The sequence below is a fragment of the Mercenaria mercenaria genome, chromosome 10 (assembly GCF_021730395.1).
Source record: "Mercenaria mercenaria strain notata chromosome 10, MADL_Memer_1, whole genome shotgun sequence".
NCBI lineage: Eukaryota > Metazoa > Mollusca > Bivalvia > Venerida > Veneridae > Mercenaria > Mercenaria mercenaria.
Window position 1 is genome coordinate 76,195,254 of NC_069370.1, and position 24,030 is coordinate 76,219,283.

Genomic DNA, 24,030 nt, shown 5'->3' on the forward strand with positions numbered 1-24,030 from the left:
TGTGTACACTAAAAGCATCTACTGTTCCTATAAAATTAAAACAGAGAGCTGCCACTCGTAGCTATGCCCATTTCAGACCTCATTTTAAAAAAGAAAGAAAGAATAAGGAGAGGTCCTTTTTCACATTTTGTCACTGTTGAAGTACATCGACTTTAAATCTGTGACCCGGTACTCCTACTTGTATTCAAACCCAGCTCTACTTTAACAAAAAACAACAAATCCAATAAAATCATTTCTTAAACCAACATGCCACAGATTCATCCTCAATGAACTTTAAGCAAGCATTGGCTCTAATGCATACCTCTGTACACCTCCAAAGTACAAGACACTAATATTCTTTAACTTGTCTGCCATTACACGACTAGATCAGATACGCACATTTCATTACCTCTTTTAGTCCTTATTGTAATCACGTGGCTAGTTAGAAGTTTATGTACAAGTTAAAGACTTACGAACTATGTCAAAGAAAAAACAATTGAAGATTTGGGGGAATTTTTGCGAACGCGTTGCAATGTTCTGGCTTCAGACAACCAGGTCGCTCAGTCAAATAAAGAATGCAATCTTACACGTTTGGCTATTCTTTAAATTTAGTAATCAGATTCGTATGAAGTAATATTTCCGTCAAGTTCTTTATACGAACTTGAAGTTTAAAAAAAAAAAGCATTTTTGTCGAGCCCGCTTGCGGAGAGCGAAGACATAGATGTCCAAATTGTTGTTTGGCGTATGTGCGTTAGTGCGTGCGTATGTCCGGTCAATAACTTTGACATGCATGGAGCAATCCTGTTTATATTGGCATAAATGTGTACCTCAATGAGACGGAGTGTCATGCGCAAACCCAAGGTTCCTGTCTCAGATGTCAAGGACACATTTGAAGGTCAATGCTTAAGTCAGATCTTGTCCGGGCTATAATTTTGACATGCATAAAGAAATCTTGTTTATATTTTGCATGAATGTTTTCATGAGACGCAAACCCAAGGTTCCTATTTCAAAGCAAGATCACAGTTAGGGATTAAAGGTCGTTTTAGAGCTTGTTCGGGCCATAACATTGATAAATTTGGAGCAATATTTTCTTTATCTGGCATCAATGTTCACCTCCATGAGATGGAATGTCGCACGCAAACTCAAGAACCCTACCTCAAAGGTCAAGGTCACATTGAAGGGTCAAAATTCGTTTTAGAACTTGTCCATGTCATAACTTTGACATGCTTTGAAAATCTTATTTTTATTCGGCATAACTGTTCGCCTCAATGAGACGGAGTGCCATGCGCAAACCCCAGGCCCCAAAGGTCAAGGTCACACGTAGGGGACAAATGTCTTATGAGGTCTAAGTTCATAACTTTGATATGCATTGATCACTCTTTTTTTTTTCATTTTTATAGAATTATTTCCCAATGTTGTTACTTTAAGAAGCTTATTTTGTAACTTTTTTTATTATTGGCCGTAGGGAAAAACGAGACCACTTATCTGTGGTACAACATGGAGGGTACCTCAAATTTGTAGTTGCATTTCGACATATTTGTACCTGGTAAGGATTTTTTGTGGACTGAGAAATACTTTTTCGGTGGACTTATATTGTTTAGAATAACTTCCCTTTGTTGTTCCTATAAATAGCTTATTTTTTATATTATTATTGGTCATACGGAACCAGCACCATATTTCTGTGGTACAACATGGACGATACATCAAATTTTAGGTGTATTTGACCTATCTGTACCTGGTTAAAATTTTGTGCACTTAGAATTATTTTGTTGTGTGGATGATCATTAGTTTCAGTCAAGATATTGAAATGAAACTAGTTTTAATTGGCTGAAATGTTTTATTCATTCAGGCGGTGTGTCAACAAATAATAGGCTCGACATTTTTGCCCTTTGGGCTTCAACATATTAGTCTGTAAATTATTTTCTTCTTTTATCGTTTAGATGGAAATACAAAGGTAGATGTCGTCTTGACACTATTCCTCACATTATCGGCAGGGGTCGATCTAAACGTTGATGAGACATACCAAGAGTACAAGACTGAAGTCCACAAAGCAGTAAGTTCTCATCCTTAACTAGAATGGATAAATGCTAACATTTGTAAAATTAGTCGGAAGGTACAAACATAAACATTAACAAAAACAGTAAAAAAGTCTACAACAAATTCCTCTGACAGCATAAACTGAGTCAATGTCGCTTTGTTAAGTAGGTTGAGCTACTGTTGTAGCAATCTGGGTTAGAATTCCAACTACTACTGATATCCGATAAGTTTCAGTGCTTGGCACTGTAATTAATATCAAATTATAAGACTGGTACCTTTGCCAGCTGTATCGGCCTAGAATTAGTTTTTGGGGAGATAAGCATGATACCTGCCTTTGGCTCAGCTGAAAATAATTCTCATTAATTTGATGTCGAGACTGAGTCACCCTTTTACTACGACAAATAGTGAATCTTTGCATTACACAATACAATCAAACAAAATGTAATAACAGACTTTGTTCGGCTGGGACTGTTATGAAATATGCAACATAACTGTATTATGACCCTTGAGAACAAGAGCAATCACAAAATGTTGTTTTATAATGAAACGTTTTAACTATATATCTAAGTTGTCTATAATCGCCTCATACAATATATTGATCTTTTTTACAGCTAGTAAATATGTACAGAAGATCTCTACCAGTGGGAACGATATTTTCCATTTTCATTAAAAACATAAGGTGAGTAGATTAGTAGTTATTGTTTGCTACGGCGCCTCACGAAATAGAGTGAAATGCAGTGTTGGAAAAGTAATGCTTTGTTAGAAACTTAGCTCATCTATACAATGATAAATTTGAAACTTTATTGATTTGTTTATTATCAGCACTTAAACTAGAAGATCAAGAGTCATAACTCTTGTTATGCGTATTGCTCTATGTTAAGGTTAACTACTTATCTGATAATACGTTAAAGTTATTAAATTTTCGTTTTCATTTTTCAGTCAATGAACTTTCATTCTGTAAAATGCATTCTTTTGAAATTCTGGCTGTACTACCGAAAAGTTTACCATGTTATAAAAGTAAACTGTGAAGGGAATCAATATTACATAAGTATAAGAAGAGATTGCTTTATGTCATACCCCTGTCCGATAAGCGTTATATGTTAGTCAAAAGCTACTTTTTTGGTAGAGTGTATTATGGAAAAATCGGTTCATGTCATTTTACTCATCTTAAAGGAATGGCAGTCTGATCGCGGAATATGATGTCATTGTACCAACATCAGCAGTGCCAAGCGTTGCTGTAGCCAATGCAAAGTTAGCAAGTTCTCAAGAGACACTTCAGATATTCAGTGAAAATGCAACCGCTAGTGCATTGACAGTAAACAACGTTTCAGGTTAGTGATTCATATTACTTTTGGCAAACAATAACTATTCGATTAATGTTAATCTCTATTCAATTGTTTGCTCGCAAGATTAGCAAAATAGAGAGAGCGTGGATCTACGAATCGCATAGCCGCGAGTTAGAGCCCCCGGCAACGTATATGATTTCCGTTGCGATTTGATAAAAGACATTGTGCGTAAAATCATTCGTCCTCCAGCTGTGAATTATGTAGATTTTATACTTGCAGAAAACGGCTTAGTACTGGAACAGTGTATAGGGACACTGGCTAGGATAACAGTTCGCCGTTACATAGCTAAAGTGCTGTTGCTAACGAACAGCGCTAAAGTTTAAACAAATTGTTCAATAATTTAAAAGGGTTTAATTGTTGAGATGAGATATTGAGTAACACAAATTATTATAAACTGTTTTATCCTCTGTTCAGTAGCAGGTCTTTTCAAAGCTCGGATGAAAACATGATATATACAATAACCCCCAGGAATACCGGAAACACCTCCAAACGGAACACATTTTGCGGTCCCGAAATTTTTCATTATTTCATTGGATATAAACCCCTGTAAACCGGGACCCTTCTCTTCAATTTTTCCAGACCGAACCTCTATTGACCCCGGAAAACTGAACAATTTTAAACGAAATTGGGGTATATAGGAGTGAGCTTGCCTCGGTACGTTTGTTTTTATGGTTTCCGCCTAATAACGCATGAAAGTATTGATAGATTTAAATAAATTTTGGTACACAGGTGTAACATCATAAAATACAGGTCACGTTCAAATTTGGCTGCAAACCGTCAATTGTTGACGTAGTTATGGCCCCTTTCCAACTTACAATTTGCCAAACGCATGGTTTCTGGACAGTAACTCATGAAAGGATTGACATATTTAAAGAAAGTTTGGTACACAGATGTAACATCATAAAAAACAGGTCAATTTCGACTTTGGCTACAAACCACCAATATTTTGACGTAGTTATTGCCCCTTTCCAATTTAAAATTTGCCAAACTCATAGTTTCTTGACAATAACTCGTGAAAGGGTTTACAGATTTAAACAATTTTTGATAAACAGGTGTAACATCATCAAATATAGGACAAGTTCGACTTTGACATTGGCTAAAAACCACAACTTTTTATACGTACGTTTGAAAAACGGGACGTATTATGGGAACGTCCATGGCGGGCGGGCGGCGTCCAAAAATTTTTCAGGAGCATATCTTCTTCATGTATGGAGGGATTTTGATGTAACTTGGTACAAATGTTCACCATCATGAGATGGAGTGTCATGCGCAAGAACCAGGTCCCTAGGTCTAAGGTCAAGGTCACACTTAGAGGTCGAAGGTCAAATTCAATAATGACTTTGTCCGGAGCATTTCTTCTTCATGCATGAAGGGATTTTAATATATTTTGGCATAATTGTTCTCCATCATAAGACGGATTGTCGTGCGTAAGCACCAGGTCCCTAGGTTTAAGGTCAAAGTCACACTTAGAGGTCAAAGGATACACGGATGACAACTTTGTCCGGAGCATTTCTTCTTCATACATGGAGGGATTTTGATGTAACTCGGCACAGATGTTCACCACCATGAGACGGAGTGTCTTGCGCAAGAACCAGGTCCCTAGGTCAAAGTTCAAGGTCAAACTTAGAGGTCAACGGTCAGATAAGAATTACTTTGTCCGGAGCATTTCTTCTTCATTTGTGGAGGGATTTTGATGTAACTTTGCACAACTGTTTACCATCATGAGACGGAGTGTCATGCACAAGAACCAGGTCCCTCGTTTAGAATTACTTCCCTTTGTTGTTACTATAAATAGCTTATATTGTAACGTTTTTATTACTGGGTCGTAGGGAAAAATGTAGTACAACATGCATGTTGCATCCAATTTTGAGGTGTATTTTGACCTATCTCTACCTGGTTAGGATTTTTGTGTGGACTTAGATTTTTTTTATTAACTTCCCTTTGTTGTTGCTATAAATAACTGACCGTAGGGAAAAACTAAGACCACTTTTCTGTGGTACAACATAGATGTTACTTTCAAGTTTTAGGTGTATATTAAGGTATCTCTACATGGTAAGGAGTTTTTTGTGGACTTAGGAAAACAAAAGAATTACAAGAATTACTACACAACCACAAAATTATTAAAATCCCATTTGCAAATACAGGTGCTAGTGTAAAGAAATTTGCTATGACGGGCGTATATTGTGACATTCTGGCACTTCACATAATTATCCACCATGGCCATTTCTTTTTTATGATCGCCATACTTCTGTGACAAGGTCGTATCGTGGGGGTATTATTCATCACTCCTCTGACAGTTCTAGTTTCATGTGGAATAGAGGCTCCATTTTTGACATGGAATTAATTAAGTAGTAATTAGAAAAAGGTCGGATGCAGTTAGGATCAGTGAGGTCACCGTCCTCGTTAGTATAAATACAGTATAAAAATAGTGTCCTTACGGTATAGTAAAATGTGGCCTATGGGTATTTTAATCGCAACAAGAAATACATGGTCATACATTGACAATTAGTGGGTGAATCTGTGTGCAATCAACACACAATTAATTTTAATTGAAAACAACTTGTTTCGATTTGAAAAATCTGAATGTGGATTGAACAGAAGCTTCTATGTTTTTGTTTAATGCAACGCTAATAACTTTGGTAATGTCCATTGTGTATTTAACCAATTTCAACAAGCAACGAATTATCACTAGGACATTAGACGACGGGACAAAAATATATAAAAGTGCATTAGCGTGGTTCATATTTAATACAACTCAATATAATATTAATAACAATAAAAATATTAAAACAAGCGTCTTCATTCACACATACGGGGTGTGTCCCAGAAGTTCGCGAATAATGTCCTTGTTCACAAATGCAATCACCAATCTGCTTGAAATTTGGTTGGGAGTATATTTTAAACTAAGTACGGTTTGGCGATTATAAACAAAATTTCCTTGAAAAATCTGTTTTGTAATTTCAGTGTCAACTGGTGGGGATAACACAGACGTTTTCCTCTGCGATGTGTATGAAGCATCTATCGGTAATTGTGAAAGGACATGTATTGTCACTGATGGGAAACCATACTGCGAGTAAGTATAGCTATAAACTTGCATATTCTTTTAGTATTACTTATTTTCTATTGTTGCAAAGAAGCAATGACAGTTTCTTCCCATTACGCAATTAATAATAACCGTTTATAGCGTTTTCTTTATCAGTAGCAATGTAATTCAAATGTGTTAAATATTTTAATTGATTACTGCATGATACTTTTGTTAATTTCAGATCAGAAGCAGAAACAGGTAATGATATTGTTTGATATTTGTGTCATAGTGTGTTCAGTGATGGCATTCAATAAGAATTACCGCAATTAGATATACGGCTAACTGCACAATGTTGATATAGATGATACTTGAGAACTAATTTTCCATTTTGCATCGGTTTGCTTCGAATTGTATTAAACGTTTCAGTCGTTTTTGTTTGCTACAGAAAATACAAAGTAAAGTTAATATATAATATCTATTACGTCTCTATTTTGCAGTTCTGTAGTGAATAACATTGATATAGTAAATATGTCAATTCAGCGGCATTATGAATTTCACTTGGCAATTTCATACAAGTGTCCTTGATTCATTTTATATTAAAGTATTAGATCACTAATAGTAATGTTTGCAAAATGGCCTTTCCTTGGTATATTCTGAAAGGTAACGGTGTTTTGCACTTTTTTGCAACTTTTAAACAACCTTTACCGTGCTGTTTTTTTATATATAAATTTTGTGTATATATATATATATATATATATATATATATATATATATATATATATATATATATATATATATATATAAAGAAACATCAAACTATTGGTAAACAGTTATAAAACACAAAATGAAAATGTCAATATCATTTTTTCTATGGTGCTCAAGTAAACGGATTTAATGAGCCAGAATTCATGCTTCAACATTGAAAAAAATAAGGTCGAATGCTGTGTTTCTGTTTGAATTTTGCTTACTCCATTTAAAAAAAACCTTAGGGCAGACGTAAATCCTGCCTAAATTTCTTCCACAATATATAATCTAAGAGTGAAAGCAAAATAGAGAACTTTCACTGCGTGTAACTCAATATTTTTAAAGATGTGTAACTCACCCCTTCTGTTTAAGTAGTAAATTCACTTTGAACACCAAGAAATCGCTTATAAGATTCATCTTTTTTATTTTTGTACAAGAAATCAATAATAAGTCTTGAAAGAAGTAAAAAAACACTGAGAATTGCAGTAAAAGTAGGTTTATGGTAGGAATTGAACACTCTTCAAAAAGGAGGTTCTCTATTAGTGATCTGATACCTTAAGATAATCTTTCAACAAGTTTTGCCATTAAATTATTTATGTACTTGCTCTGTATTGCTATGACTGTGCTATCTATTTTGTTTTTAGAGATTCTTGTATACCGGACTAGGTCCGGCGATTTCACCGGTAATGAAAAGCTCAATCTTATCTTCCTCAATCATCCTCTCACCCTCGGTATTGTCACTGAAATTCCTATTTTCTCCCTCTGTGTTGCTATGATTGTTTTATGTCTCCGAATTTTAATGAATCTTCCACTGTTCCTCAGACTTGCCATTGGAACTCCAGTATTCCTCCTTTGCGTTGCTATGACCGTGTAATGTATTTTATTTCTAGAAGATCACAACAATTACCGCAAGAAGCACCGCTTTGCGTTGCTTTGATTGTGTTATATATTTTATTTAATGATAATCTTCTCTGATCCTCTGTGTTGCTATGATTATTACGTATTTTATTTATATATACTATTTTCCTGGTCCTCGGTCTTGCCATTGTAATTCTAGTGTTCCTCCGCTGCGTTGCTATGACCGTGTTATGTATTTTATTTCTAGATAGTCTTCCACTGATCCTCGGTCTCGCCATTGGAATTCCAATTTCCTTCCTCTGTGTTGCTATGATTGTTTTGTGTATAGTGTACTACAACTACCGAAAGGAACACCGCTCATCTAGAGACAGGTAACTACTTTCATTGAAACATCAATAAACCTGTTTTATAATTTCAGAAAAGACGAACATTTATACAGTTCTATATGTCCTTGTATCTTAATTTCTAAACATGTGATGTGTGGGATATTTTTTCTCTAGAGGGGAGCTGCCAGTAAGTACTATTTTTTATTTGATCAACTGGTTATTTGATTCCTTTAAACAGTGTTTCTTATACATGACTTTGGTACTACTTTGCCTGTTATCTATGCTACATGCATAAGGATGATAATCTATGATAGGAAATGATCTCTCTTAATAAGGAAGGGTTTCCAAGGTAAACAAACCTGCCGGTTTAGTTTAATAGGGAGAACGGACTCTTGAGTTCGATCCCAGAGGGAGGCGTATGTTGTCCGCGACCATTGGATAAAATACGTCGTGTATGAAATCAGTCGTCCTCATTATTTGCAGAAAGCAAGTTTGTACTTGTACTGAATCCCGGAATCCTGGTTAGGTTAACTGTCGGTTATTATATAACAATATAGTGTTTAAAAACGCTGTTAAACCTAAAACAGATAGCTTTTAGTTAATCTGAGCTAGAGTATGCAATAGATTTTCGATTCATGAAAAGCGAGGATAAATATATAGGAAGGAGACCCACGTTCAAAAAACGCAGCCTCCTTCAAGACAGTCGGTCTACGGTCTGATAATGTTATTCGAAGTCACTGACCTTATTCACTCGGCCATGGAAGCCAATTATTTGTTTATAATTGGAGGCCTTCGAAATAGAAATTGGTTTCAGATTAATAACTGCTGAAAATTTTGGCCATCGTCAATTTACATGATATGATTGCATGTGATTAGAAGATGAGTCTTTTGTTTTGGGGATTAGTGATTCAAGGTTCGAGGTCCCAGAGGTATTAGGGTGTGATTTTAAAACAGTTTCTGCAAGAGACATGAAACTACATCTGATCATAATTGGTGGTGCTGCCTAAGGTTATAAAAACACAGACCCAGGTCACTGCATAAATCATTATGAACAATACAGGTCATCATATATATTGTTTTAATAATAATGTTGAATGGAACATTTATTAAATAATATATATAAAGCTAGATTTTATGATAATATTTCCCTACAACTTGACAAAACATACAATTCAGTGTGTAGACACATCACTGTGACATAGTGGATGGATGGCACAGGGGACCAGAGTTAGACATTATTATAATTAATATTTTACAGAAGCTACGAGGAGAGAGACAGTGATCTTTTTGAAGGAAAAATGCCGGTCCGAATGAACACAAGAATGCCTTCAGGGCCACTCAGTGGTCATCCAGACCTAATGGAGTACCCCGAATACACTGATTATTCCACCGGCAGTGCACAGCGTTACTACGACTACTCCAGAAGCTATGATTATGATAACGGTATGTTGGTTTACACGCAACGGAATTATAACAATATGTCTGTTGTTTAATGTTACACACAAAACTGAACTTTTCGATGCCGTATGTTGGTAGATGGGATACTGTATTATAACAATGTCAGGTTAGTATACTCTAAACGGATGTTGTTTAATGGTGTAATCAGCTAAATATGCATGTCGTATGTTGGTGTATCCAAAATGGAATTACAAAAAATAGATCTGTCGTATATTAGTATACATGAAACTGAATTATAATCACTTATCTACCAAAATTTGCTATACCCGACACTGAACAATAGCAATACTGTAAAAGCAGATTTTTGCGAGGGTTTTATTTTCGCTACATTTGCGAGGTACTCCCATTAATATAATTCAAATCAAGCAAATCTCGTCATAACACAAACCTTCCCCATTATATCAAATAGAAATGGCCATATTAACAAAAAGCGGCTATGTTTATTGTTTCTGTAATAGCTAAAGGGGAGAATAATGTTACGCCGAACAGAATAAACCATATGCATATATATGTGTCTGTTCAGTGCGTTTAATTTAACAAACATTGACATCTTTGCCCCTGGATATAGATTACATGTATTGCGGTGTTTGTTACAGGTATCGTCGTCAAGGTTTACGGGTAATTAGCGGTGTCAAAAACATTCATACAATAAACCTAGGTCGATCTTTACCGTAGACAGTCTAATGTAATGATTTACGATGTGTACATTTTATTTCCATCCAGTTTATTAAAAAGTCAGCAGATTTAACTTTTTACAATATCTCGAATATAAAACTTCGCGATTTCTCTATATTTTAAATTCGCGACAGTTTTACCTAGCTGAAAATGTTCTTTTACAGTATTGTTTTCGTACGTTGCAACATGAAAGGATACAATGTTTACATTTGAAATATAGATTTAACACTTCATACATTGCTGATGCATGAATTTAACTATACAGTCGATTTTTCAGATTAAATCTTCTTAACATGTGTTTTGAAGTCTACATTAAATCAAAACGTTTAAACAGACCAAAATTTAGAATGAAATGTGTGATAGAAATGTAAATATATATCAAATATTTAATCGTTATGAGTGCAGTTAATATATGACAAATATAACTAGAACATTATAACATAATATTTGGAACATTAAAACATACCTTCAATAAGGACAATTTTCAGGCACGACCTATAAATGTTTGTTAACTTTGAGAATGTAGTGCTTTTTAACTGTTTTTCAATTCATATTGAAGGTAATAAACACTTGTTTGAGTTAATATTTTCATTCAAAAATGGTTACTTTAAATACTGCTAAAACGATTCGAAGGAGGTCATTTGAAGATTAACAGAATAAAAAATAATGGTTTTATTGTCGTTTGGTACTTTTATTTTAGGCCCAGAAAGGAACACGAATTTCTCGTGGGATTATCTTTTCCGTCAGTTGGGTGCAGGAGGAGCGGTAAGAAACTTGACTGATATGTACAAAACTTTGCATTATTATATTTTCCTGTCATCTATGAAAACGTTTTGGAAGTTCACTTAAATAAAGATAATGTGGTTCTTAAATGCAACCGAATCATACATAAAGGAAGATTATTAATCAATATTTTAAAGGTGTAACTCGATATGCTTGTTCACACATAATTATATGTGTTTCAGTACAAAATTAAGCGACCCACTGTAGATGCAGGACCCAGACGTTACGAAGAGAACTAAAGAGCTATGATAAAAAGCCATAGGAATGTAATCAAAATGGCTCTGAAACACCAACAGGATATTAACTTAAATTCTCATTTTCTTTCAACTGTATTTCAACCTTTTCCTTTTCAAGTAACAGTTGAGTAATGAACAGAAGAAGTTACGTTATATAGTGGAATCATACATATACAAAACTCTCTCATTTATATACAATACATATATAATACATAATATTATTCAATGTTATATCATTGATACTTAAATAAACAAAACAAATAGTTAAGTAATAACGTGGAATCGGATCCAAAAAACGTTTCCTCTAGAAAATAGATAGATATATTTTGACGGTAAAATTTCAATTGTATCAAAATATATATTGTTTTGAATTCAACCCTGTAACAAGTATTTTAAGAAAAAAATATTTTAGAGATATATTTAATATGAAATATACTAAAAAATATGTAATTTTAACTGATTGAAAAAGTTTCATTTATTTAGAATACCAATTACTCATTTTCAATAAATCAACTTTTTGTTACAATCATATCCTTGTAAATAATTATTATGTAGTGATTTAAGAAACTATCCCTTTTTTCTATAAGAAGTAGCAAAATGTTTTCACAAATACCTATTAAGATATTTGCCATCAACTATTTGCTCAATATTATCCAACTATCGCATTTGAAAACTGTTATTGTTTCTGAGAATATTTTATATTATTTGAATATTAATCATATATCGTTACAAGAATCAGGATTATACAAATTACTTTATGTTTACATTGTGTACACCGAGTATTTAGTCGGATACATAACAATCATTCCTTTACCATGGCAACATATGATTCAGCCTTTCCTTCATTTACATTTTATCCTCATACCATGTATTCAAGAATATGTAATAAATGTTTTAATGTATTATTATTCTTGTTCATTTGCAAAAACATTATTTTTCTCGGACCCATATTGTCTTTCTCAATAAGAATAAGCCTCGGAATTTCATACATTTCTATATACTTCCCTTTGTCTCTCGGTTCGATCAGTGCCTGCAAAAAAAAAGAAAGTTAAAGCAATCAGATGATAGCACGTATTCTTATCAAAACAAAAAAATCGCATGAGTTACGTAATTATTCATGAGTTTTACAGACATGGAATGCTATTCATGACAAAAATATGCATTTCCCTCCCACATTTTTCGCCATTCCCTTTTATAATATCTTTTATATACATTTGTTATCAAAATAAACTTATTGATGGGTATTTGAAGCAACCCGCCGACTATATATTACCACTACATTTTCAGTATGTGATAGACCTACTTTTTGATGTGTGTCTCTAGCTATGTCCGCTGTGCTTAATGCTTCCAGAGAGTCCATTTCTTATCTTTTATTTTTTTGTACATTATAATCTATTGCACTTGCTTATCTTGAATAATGATGTCCCAGCATCCTATTAAATTTTAAATGGGTGCGCTTTTTGGAAAGGTATCTAGACCTATTTACCGTTTAAGATTGACTTATTTGCGAATGTTTATTACAGATAACAGGTCAAACGTTTATGAAAAATACCATAGCATGCACATAAACCTCTATGCAGGTTTTATATTTGCAAGTATGATCATTGTGTCCTGATAATCATTTGATTATTTAAATTAAGCTGACAAAGTGATGACTATAAATTACATTAGCGACATTCATAATGCGGATGTATTTTATAGTGTCATATTGAATTCAGGAACTATAACAAGTCGACCAAACGTCTGATACAAAAATACTGTAGTTACTGCAAATTTATTTGGCACAATTTCTGTTTTGTTTTAACCTTAAGCAAGATTTAAATTTCTCGTTTTAGCGATTACAGGCACATTTAATGAAATTATGTAATAAAATTCGACTGTACATTGGATTATAGTTATATTCTGTATTCACTTTTATATAGCCGTAGGATTAGTACAACATAGAAACAAGATTCTAGATGAATGACAAAGTTTCATCGTAATGATAAATATAAACATTGAAAGACAAAAATATAACTGGTACAAACAATTACATGTACTTTAGGTGGGTCGATGGTCTAGTGGTAACACGTTTGACTGTCAATCCAGAGGTCCGGGGTTAGAATCCCGGTCCAGGCACTGGACATTTCTGAGATGCTCTTGAGTGTCTCCCACCAAACTAGAGGCCTGCACTGGTTCTTCCTAGGAAAGCCAAGTTAGTCGGACACGTCTGTATCTAAATAGTTCTCTCTGTCTGTTCTGTGGGATTTATCTCACTCTGTCCCTCTAGTCAGATCGTTCTGTGTCTGTACTAGTAGAGGATAAATTTCGCGCCCTATGTGGCTGCGTCTGCTAAATGTAAAGCGCCTTTGAACGTGTTTATCATGAAAAGGGCGCAATATAAATCTGGTATAATAATAATAATAATGTAAATAGTTTACTGGAGCACTGCCTTTGAATAGTCAGTTGAAACAATATCCCTTGAAAGTTTATTTCGGATAATTTGAGAGTATTCGTTACTTAAGACCATACCAAACAGCGTTCATCTCTAATGTCTCGACTGAGGAAGTGCGTGGAAGTGAAGGATAATTACTTTAAAGGTAAGAACTAATTTTGCAATCTGTACACAGGCTTTGTACCATATTCTAGCTAGATTGTCATTATTTTTAGTATGACCATAGTTTGAACATAGTTTGCATGTCCTCGATGCGTTTGCAGAGGGCCACGTCATTCTTAATTTCTTTACAGAGGGCAGAGAAACTACCAAAAGGGCTTGAAAAAAACAACAAGACAATAATAATGCAAAATTAATGAAGCCCACGCCAAGTGGCTTCTTGGAACGTACCGAACATAACAGGAAAAAATCAAAGATGATAGCGTCCAACTGTAAAAGAGCTTGACACGAAGCATGCGCCATGACTCAAAATAATCGGGGTCATAACCTCTTCTGATACTTCTTAATTTTTGCAAATTTACCAAAAACGGGTGGTTACTTTTTTAACTTAGCTATTCCTATTCAATCTTTGTCCTTACTTCCTAATTTAAAAGTTGGCTATAAGGGAAGTGTAATTCATAACGAAGATTTAATCCTAATTGTACGAAAGCCCGGAGGTAGGTGACATCACAATTCACTATTCCCATTTTCTATTTCTCATTACTCACAATGAAACATGTAGAAACTATAAATTGAGAAGTGAGATATGTGAATTTCTTATTATACCCTGCGAAACATGTAGAAATTATAAAGAGGAAATGCAAACATCGCATTTCTTACTCCATAATTTTCTTTTTTTCTAGAAAACTGGAAATGTGAAAATTGTGAATTGCGAAATTCAAATGTCATATTTTCTATATGTTTCTTACTGTACGAGATTCGTTTAATTAATACATAGACTGATGCAATCACTTCAAAGGTAGCCAATAAATACATTTTAAATCTGTATCATTTTGAAAGATAATGTCTTTGCAACGTATATTCTAAATCTGATATTGTTACCTTGCAATATGGTTTTGCCTTGAGCATTTACTTAAGTAAGGGATATGCTGTACGGCCCACGTCAGCGACGTCGTCATAAATGAAAGGGTAGGGTAGAGTAGAACACACAGAGCACCTAAACATCACCAGAGAGCCATGCGTCGCAAAGTTGGTCTGCAATCAAGTGTAGTGGAAAGATATAGCAGACGAGTTTCTTCAAAGGTCGAAGAACAAGTACATCTTAATAATATGCAACATACAAATATGAGTAAGGAGTAGAGAAATGGGTGTTTTTGTGGAAGTAGAAAAAAGCAAGCATGGTTTAACAGTCAAAGCCACGCTCCAAAAACGCAGTCTTCCTCAACCGCAAACCACAGCAGCGCAAACACGGACGTGCACGTGCATAATGTCTTTGAAAGTAAAAACTTCATTAATGTGATAAGTTGCCAAAATCTAGTTGAAGGACTCAAGTTGTACGTATTACTTCGTTGATGTGATATGTGACCAAATTCTAGTTGAAGGACTCAAGTTGTAGGTAGTACTTCATTGATGTGATAAATGACCAAATTCTAGCTGAAGGACTCAAGTTGTAGGTATTACTTCATTGATGTGATAAATGACCAAATTCTAATGGAAGGACTCAAGTTGTAGGTATTAGAACCATTAAGTTTCTTATGTAAAACATAAATATAGTGTAGGCGTCAATTGATGGTGACATCATTGACCACCTAGTCTGAACGAGTCCAACAACTTGACCACGAGTCAGTCGCATTTTATATTGCGATGGCCAAACACGAAATACATTATTTAAAAAATAAAGTCTGCAGCAAAAGGCAGGAAAATACCTATAATGTATTGGAGGGTTCCATTTTTATCCCATTAACGCGTCCTAAATGAAGCGCGCATGCTCAATGTAATATTTTGTGACAAAAAGCATTTAAAATTTAAAGACGGTTAGTGTAAAATTTAGATGACGGTTAGTGTATCTTCTACATTCCGATTAAACACCGGTCCGATTTAACAGCATTTAAATCAACCTTTTATCTTGTAAAATCCCGGTCACGTGGTTTTACCAACTTGTTGCATAAATTAACTTACCTCGTATAGTGAACGCAACTTGACCCCGATGGTTGACCTTTGCATTATAATACATAATGAGGCACAACCTATTATTGAAAAGGTGTGTACGTAAAACGAGCTTCACGTGAAAAAGGAAATATAATTTTGTGTAAATATAAATTAGTGTATTGGAAAGTTTTAACTGATCAAACGTATTAACAAAACGCGATAACTGTGGCCTTTATTTACTAATACCGGATTAACCCATAACAATGAAATAGGGAATCAGGTGGACACATTATATGACAAATATCTTATATCGCAAAACCAATGCAAGCTGCGGCGTGGTTTAGTGGTTAACACGTATGATTTGTAAGCTTACGATGCTGGTTCGAATACGGGACGAGCTACTTTTTTTTTATTTTTCCAGCATGTTTTTACCTGGAGAATTCATGTAAAACTATTTATATCTTGATTTTCTCGTGCACTTATAATGAGTACTTATTGAAATTTTTCAGAGGATCTCTTATTAGAATAGAAATTGAATCTATATACATTGCAATAATATTTAAACAAATACATAAATAAAAAGAATGAAAGAAAGAATACAAAAGACGATATAAACAAAAAGCTGCAAAATAGAATAAGTAAAAATCATTTTAAAAAAAGAAGGGCTCGAACCTACACCATACAAACATAAAAAGAATAGATGTCCGATACACTATCCACTAGACTACAAGTCTGTTTTGGAATTAAGGATCGTATTTTGAGTTAAGAATACTACAATATACAAATTAATACCACTTATCGGATAACACACCTGCTTTACCTGTTTTTGGATTTTACCGAGTACCGTTAAAATGAAATTATCGCGATCCATTAATAAGTATATATACTTTGATACTGCACTGTTTACAAACTAATTCCATATAAATATACACGGCTACCCTAAGCACCCTTGATTTCTATAATGAAATAACCGATATGAATAATCAGCGTAAGGTCAACCATGGCGGTCAAGTTGCGTCTACTATATTGGAAAAACGTTTACTTAAAGGGCGGAGTCAGCATCGCCGCGTGAAGTAAAATGTTATCGATTAAAAAAGGCGATGTGGCATTTTGATATGCAGACAGTAGTATATAAACTGTTTACCATTAAATCTATAACAGGGGTTTGCATGAATGGCAGCTTTATCATGCATAATTTTAGGGGTTTTCCGTGTCATAGATAGCTGTATTGAAATATTACATTAAAGCTGCTTTCCACACTCTGATTAAATTTCGTTATAGAAAAAAGTAATTCTACTTGTACGTGGTCTAATAATTCTGGTTTCAATAGTGAAACATTTATAACTGTATAATTCGGCTTACTTTCAAAGATTTCAATAGTAAACTACTAAGTGTCGTCGACGACACTTAACAGTTATAAGATAATCACTTTTTGGCCAACAGTAACAGAAACAGCAGTAACACCGTTTGCAAACACTAACGTTTATTGGTCGACGGAGCTTAAAAATGTGCGGCTTAGGTTCCTTTTCAGAATTCATCATACATCATTTTACAGATATTTAAAGATATTTACTGTCTTTCAAATTTATTATGGCCCAGGTTTTTATCTCTGGTATGATTAAGGTAGTTTATTCAATCTTCTACCTTATGTCTTCTATGAGAATGCCGTTAGAAGTACTTTCCCCAAGATAGAACATTGCGTGTTCAAGCATTTGAAAGACGATATAAATACCTTTAAAATGGTGTACAGTAAGTGGTGTCATATGCCCTTGCATAGTAATTTTTTTCACTTACGGCGTTTCTCCCTTGATAACGACATACAAAATTGATTATTACACCCTATTCATTCTCAAAGTATGCGCGTTGCCCTACACGCATTTTAAAGAAATTAACATCACGTTTAAATTCATGTATAACAAATTGTGTCACATTCCCTGACAGTTTGTGTTTAAGCTGTTGAATATACCCCCAACAAACATTTTCATCGCATATAAGGTCGTATATTAGAATATTCGCCGTTAAGTACCGAATTTCTTTACCCAGAAGCCTTACTGCGCACTAGGGCAGCCATTTTATTACTGTTTGCCAGCTAAGTGTGCGCTCTTTCGATTATCATAGTCTACTTCCAATTTCATATTCTAAAAATAGGTTTCGGTACCCCGAGGTAAATAAGCGATTACAAAGTAACAAAATGGAATTTAGATAAAATAATTGCTATTTGCATAGTTTTTTACCATAAAGAAAATATAGACAAATGATAAGATTGCTTGCGATTCTATGGAAAGTAGCTTTAAATGTGCACAGGAATATTCGAACTCCCTTGTAAATAGTCATAATTTTGTCAAAAAGTAGTGCAGTGCATTTCATACATAAACAGCGCGCAGGAAACAATATGAAATCGGATATCACACAGGCCAATTCCATTGCTAAAACCAAAGTGTTGGAACATTGAACATTTGAGTATCACACTGAACTATTGACACTTTACATGGTTAAAGAGGACAAAACATGTACAGTAAGAAAGAATAAACTACATTTTTAATCTATACTGCTACAAACATTTTCAATACAAATCCCCACCAAGGCCGAATATCTTTTTTATTTTTAAAGCTATTTCTTCTTAATACTGCACAGGAGGTATTTGTTATGCAGTATGAAATGATAGTTGAAAGAAACAATATTCGAGGGGCGTTCAATATGTAATGTTACTCCGTATGTAGTTCTGTAACCGCTTATTATTTTTAGATGCGGTTTTCGGCACATTATTTTAGACACATATCGTCACCTCAACGCAACAAAGTCGTATCTTCTTATAAATTTATAATAAGATACGACTTTGTTGCGTTGAGGTGACGATATATTAGACAACGCTAAGATGCTGAAGCCATCATTCTAAGTACACAAGCCTAGATACGGAAAATCCGAGGCTAATTGCACAATGAATGTTTAACATAATGGTAATGTCTGATCGCTGAACTATTGGACGAAGACAAACCCTCTTCTAAATAAATGACAGTCACTTCGACTTCTGTTTGTACGTCCGACCATTTAACGATAAAGAACACTCGGCCTTAACACCAATGTTAAGTGAAGACCAGTCGACCGCTTAGGCATTAGGCCCATAATAGAGTACCTCCTTTTGAAGAGTATTCAATTCCTACCATAAACCTACTTGACTGCAATTTTCTGGGGGCCGTAGGTTCATGCCCCACTGGGACTAATTTATTTTTCCTTATTTTCCTTTTTTCTGGTAGAATTTTACTTCTTTCAAGACTTATTATTGATTTATTGTACAAAAGCGGGAAAAAAATCATTTGATAAGCGATTTCTTGCTGTTCAAAGTGAATTTACCTTTGAAACAGAAGGGGTAGAGTTAGACATCTTTAAAAATACTGAGTTACATGCGGTAAAAGTTCTCTATTTTGCCTTCATTCTTTAGATTACATATTGTGGAAGAATAGAAGGTAGATTGCACTTCTGCCCAAGGTTATTTTTTGAATGAAATGAGCGAAATTCAAAACAGACCCGCAGGATTCGACCTTAATTTTTCAATTTAGGAGTTAGAATTCTGTCTCATTAAATCCGTTTACTTCAGACTAGAAAAAAATGATAGGGGCAGTTTTATTTTAAGTTTTATAATTGTTTACCTATAGTTTGATGTTTCTTTTATAAAATTAATGGTATAATGAGTTCTCTGCAAACGTTTTGGATAAAGGCCATCACTTTGAAATTTATCTCTACTTGAGCTTGAGGAAATACCATAAATTACACAAAATTTATAAAAAAAAAACGGCACGGTAATTTTTTTAAAACAAATTGCAACACAATGCAAGGCACAGCCAACGGTAAGAATATACCAAGCAAATGCCATTTTTAAACATTACTATTAGAAATCTAATACCTTAAGATAGAATATCGTTCTAGTGACCAAGGAAATGAGTTATTTAGAGATACAGCAGTTGTTTCAAAAGCCATTTAAAAGCAAGCCAATTTTAAGATCATATTTGATTGAAAGCTCACATCTAACGTCCCCGCCCGGAAAATGGTTAGTTTTTAAGTTAGAATAATTTTGTAAAAAATAGAACACGAGTTCTCTTGTACTTGTTTCTCTCACCATTCTCTGCAGTACATTAGCCTTGGTGAGCAAACAAGTCAGGACTCTCGAATGAAACTACACTGTTAAAAACCATATTGGAAGGTTATCAAAATTTAAAAAAAAAAACAAACAAAAAACGCACTGTTGCACGCGTGTATACTGCATGACTTGCTAACGAAATTGTACTTTATATAAATTGACCCTTTCCGATATTCAGTAAATATCAGTTGTATTTTTAATTTTTCAAGCTCTCCAAAATCGACAGCGATGTCTTCATACACTTGATTGCAAGCTCGATAGTGTCTTTATCCTCAAAATGCACTGTATATTGGAGTGGCAGTATGTGGCATGACCTGGTATGTTGATGCCGAAAAAAAAAACAACATAACATGGCAGCAGAAATTCTTTTAAAGCAGTGTGGAGATGTATTTTTGTATAGGAAGTGTCAACTTGTTAAGATATTATTAAAGGAACAACAGGGTTTAGATATAAAATGGCAACACCCGTGCACTGCTCGCGCGTGATATTGATTAAAAATGACACGTTGTATTATATGGACAGGATTGAAATAAAAACACAATAAACAGGAAATATAGTTTTGTTTGCCTGCTATAAAAACATTAATTTATATCATAAAAGCAAATATAACTTCCTCATTGATGGAAAATAAAAATGATAAAATTTCCCATTCTCGCAACAATTACATTGAAATAGGACAAACACAGATTTGCTCTAATCTGAATTCAATACAGGTATACAGGACAAAAAGAACTATTTAGAATGACAACAGCAAATGTAATAGAGTATCAAAAAAAGTTTTGAAATCGTCAAGGAATACGAAATGACCAAAATGGGGACGAGCTGACTTGGGGATGAGCTTATTAGAGGACGAGTTGACTGTAAATCGTTTACGGGAGACCATTCCGTACCGGAGTGACAAAGTCGAACTCGCAGGGGATTCAGGTTAGCTATTTACACAGGAGCCTTGCAACGGATTATACTGTCTAGCAATACAGCTCAGAGCACCTGCATACTCCTTAAGAAAATATTTCTATTCCATTAGGAAACCTGTGAAAGTTTTCACTCTCCAATCAAAATTTACAGTTTTAATAAGCTGTTAAATGACCTTCACTCGGGTTAAACAGGAAGTAAAGATGATATCAATACGGGCCAGTGGCCGTAAAAATAGAAGTTGTACGTAATATTATACTTTCAATGTTACAGGAGGAGAATACCTTGTGAAATTGCATCGTATCATTGGTTGGTGAAATATTGATATAAACTTAGATTGGTTGGCGAGTTATTTTAAGTTTATAACCGTTCTCAATTACCTTTGAAAGCACTGTATGTCTAAAATCAACTTATCAAACCTTCCGAGTATGTCTTGGCAGAACATCTGAAAGCTTGCCGGACATTGCATTTTACGTGTCTTTACTATGTTTAATACTTTGCAAATATATCAAATGTTTCTATACAGTGAAATGTTTAAACATTCTATTTATTGCACTTCATAGCTAAGAAATGTTTAGCAGGGTCCAGACAGACTGGCAAAAAGAAACAAATTTTCAGTAAAGCTAGAAATGATAACTGAATAACTAAGAACTGTCCGCGAAATAACAGGTGAAAATGTTGATATTTATACTAAAGCTGCCAAAATTTCAGATGTAAGCACCCGGCTTTGAATTTGCTTAACATTCGTATTCAATAAATTGTCAGTCGTTTGCAGGAGAGCACTTTAGCTAGCCATCGGGTTTGGTCTTTTGCCAGTCTTAGATCCATGTCATTCATAACAAACTGCCAACTTTCCATCGTTGGCTCGAACTAACAACCCGCAGATATGATAGGCTACAGTTGTTTACAATTTAGCGACCCTATTGACAGAGAAAGGAGAAAGGTTACTTTGTACCCGTAATCAGTTTATCTGAGCACTCTTAATAAGCTTGAATTATATAAGAACATATTAAAAGGGTAACAGTAATTTAGTAATCTATTGCCTGTCTTAAACACATCTGGAACCTATCGCTATATTAATAATAGAATTAATAATATGAGCCGCGCCATGAGAAAACCAACATAGTGCCTTTTTGACCAGCATGGATCCAGACCAGCCTGTGCATCCGCGCAGTCTGGTCGGAATCCATGTTGTTCGCTTTTAAATCCTACTGCAATAAGAGAAACCGTTAGTGAACAGCATGGATCCTGATCAAAAAGCCACTATGTTTGTTTTCTCATGGCGCGGCTCAATTATATTAATAATAACTATATTACACCGAGAATTGTAGGCAGCACTCTTCGACAGAGAGCTCCACTGTCACTTCACTCCTTAGAAAACCTCGACCACCTCCTTCTAAGAAATCAGGCCGGCCACCATATGCCATTAAAACATGTAAAACAGACACATTGACATAAAGGTTACCATTGTCGTTGGATATCATAAAATTACTCTTGGTAAAAAATCTTGGTTGAATGACAGTATGTTTCCATCCGTGCTACAGCAGGTATTTACAACGTCTTCAAAAAACAACAACAACCAGCAGCAACAACAACGGAGGCGACCCCATATTGGCTGTGTCCTTATAACATCAAATTTAACATCAGACGACCATGAACATCTACTTGTAAATAAAATAAATAGACTATGAATGTAAGCTCTGTGTAACCGGGTATCTAAACGTATTAGATCATGACACGCGTTATCTAACAATAATTACACGTCAAAATCCCATCAGCATATTAGATATACACCTTAGCATCCAAAGTCAGTATGGAGTGGAGTGAATAGTTGAAACATCAAACAGAGGTACAAAGGTCTCAGCAATGACCAGTTAGTGGTATCAGATGCCACCTTTGTCAGAGAAAGTGACCAGGACGCTGTTCACACAGTTCCCTCTAACATAATCAAATTTGCTCGCACATACTAAAATAAAACCAACAAGATTGAAACTTCATTACTTTGGACAAAAATGATATCTTAGAATTGAAGGAAAGACAATTTCAATATGCATACACCATGGAATCAGAGACAACTTTCCCAGTATAATAGACAAACATATCCTCCATAAAACCTCTAGCCCAAGTCAAACAAAATAACGAAGCCCAGTCTTTTTAGTAACATTCTTGTCATTTGATATAGGACAGCTTGTTTTATAGAACACTAATGTCCCAATCCTCATGTGTGCAACATAGGATTGAACTTTGATTGTAGGGAAAATTGTTTGAACATTTTGAACAAGGTCATCTTACTCCAATATGATAAATCCACCCACACCTATCCCCGTCGGCACTATGCTTAAACGATTTAAATTTGGCAAACAACTTCAAATAAATGTGCATTTGCCTCGGTAAAACTTAACTGCTCGCTACGGCCATGGATCTGTTCTTTAAAACGTTCATGATTTCGAACAATAAAACGATTAAGGAACATATTACACCAACACAAATTTGTAGAAAAATTTAGTAGCACTATGGTATTTTCTCCGCCATTGAAATCTTACGAAACGTTACTGTTGAAGTAATGATGTGTAGACGTAATTCAGACATAGTAAAAAACGCGGGTTCTGCGTTGTATCTATTGCAAATGTAACATGTAAATGAATTCGCATCTTTTTTTCAATGAAAGAAACTTTTTATTTTACAATTTTCCCTATAGCCCTTATCAGGTTATTGTATAACATGTTATTGTGTTTAATGGTTTTTTCATTGAGATGTAAACCCCAGGTATGTTGACAATACATTATTATTTCAGTAGTCGCAATTACGCACAATATTGTTTTGTCTGTTATCAGGGATGCGAGACACAGTTTTTTTTATGTTGTACAAAATGAGCGTCGTAAATATTTAGAAATGCGGTACTCGTTAATCGTTATGTCAATCCTGCTTCGTGTTACCCGAGAAGGGGCGGGAAATAAAGTTCTGCACGGATGCACAACATAATTGTCCGATTAT

The 24,030-nt window shown here is 34.5% G+C and overlaps 1 protein-coding gene across 1 annotated transcript in view; it reads left to right on the plus strand.

Annotated features, from left to right (window-relative positions):
* Nucleotides 1-12,369, plus strand: part of LOC123560101 (fibrillin-1-like) — a 76,777-nt gene extending 64,408 nt beyond the window's left edge. Inside the window, exons 41-49 of the mRNA XM_053517001.1 lie at nt 1,920-2,032; nt 2,628-2,695; nt 3,190-3,347; nt 6,327-6,435; nt 6,629-6,645; nt 8,237-8,360; nt 9,574-9,758; nt 11,149-11,213; nt 11,414-12,369. Coding sequence (XP_053372976.1) covers nt 1,920-2,032; nt 2,628-2,695; nt 3,190-3,347; nt 6,327-6,435; nt 6,629-6,645; nt 8,237-8,360; nt 9,574-9,758; nt 11,149-11,213; nt 11,414-11,470 — 896 coding nt within the window. The 3' untranslated portion in view covers nt 11,471-12,369. The remainder of the gene's footprint in view (nt 1-1,919; nt 2,033-2,627; nt 2,696-3,189; nt 3,348-6,326; nt 6,436-6,628; nt 6,646-8,236; nt 8,361-9,573; nt 9,759-11,148; nt 11,214-11,413) is intronic.
* The last annotated feature ends 11,661 nt before the right edge of the window (nt 12,370-24,030 follow it).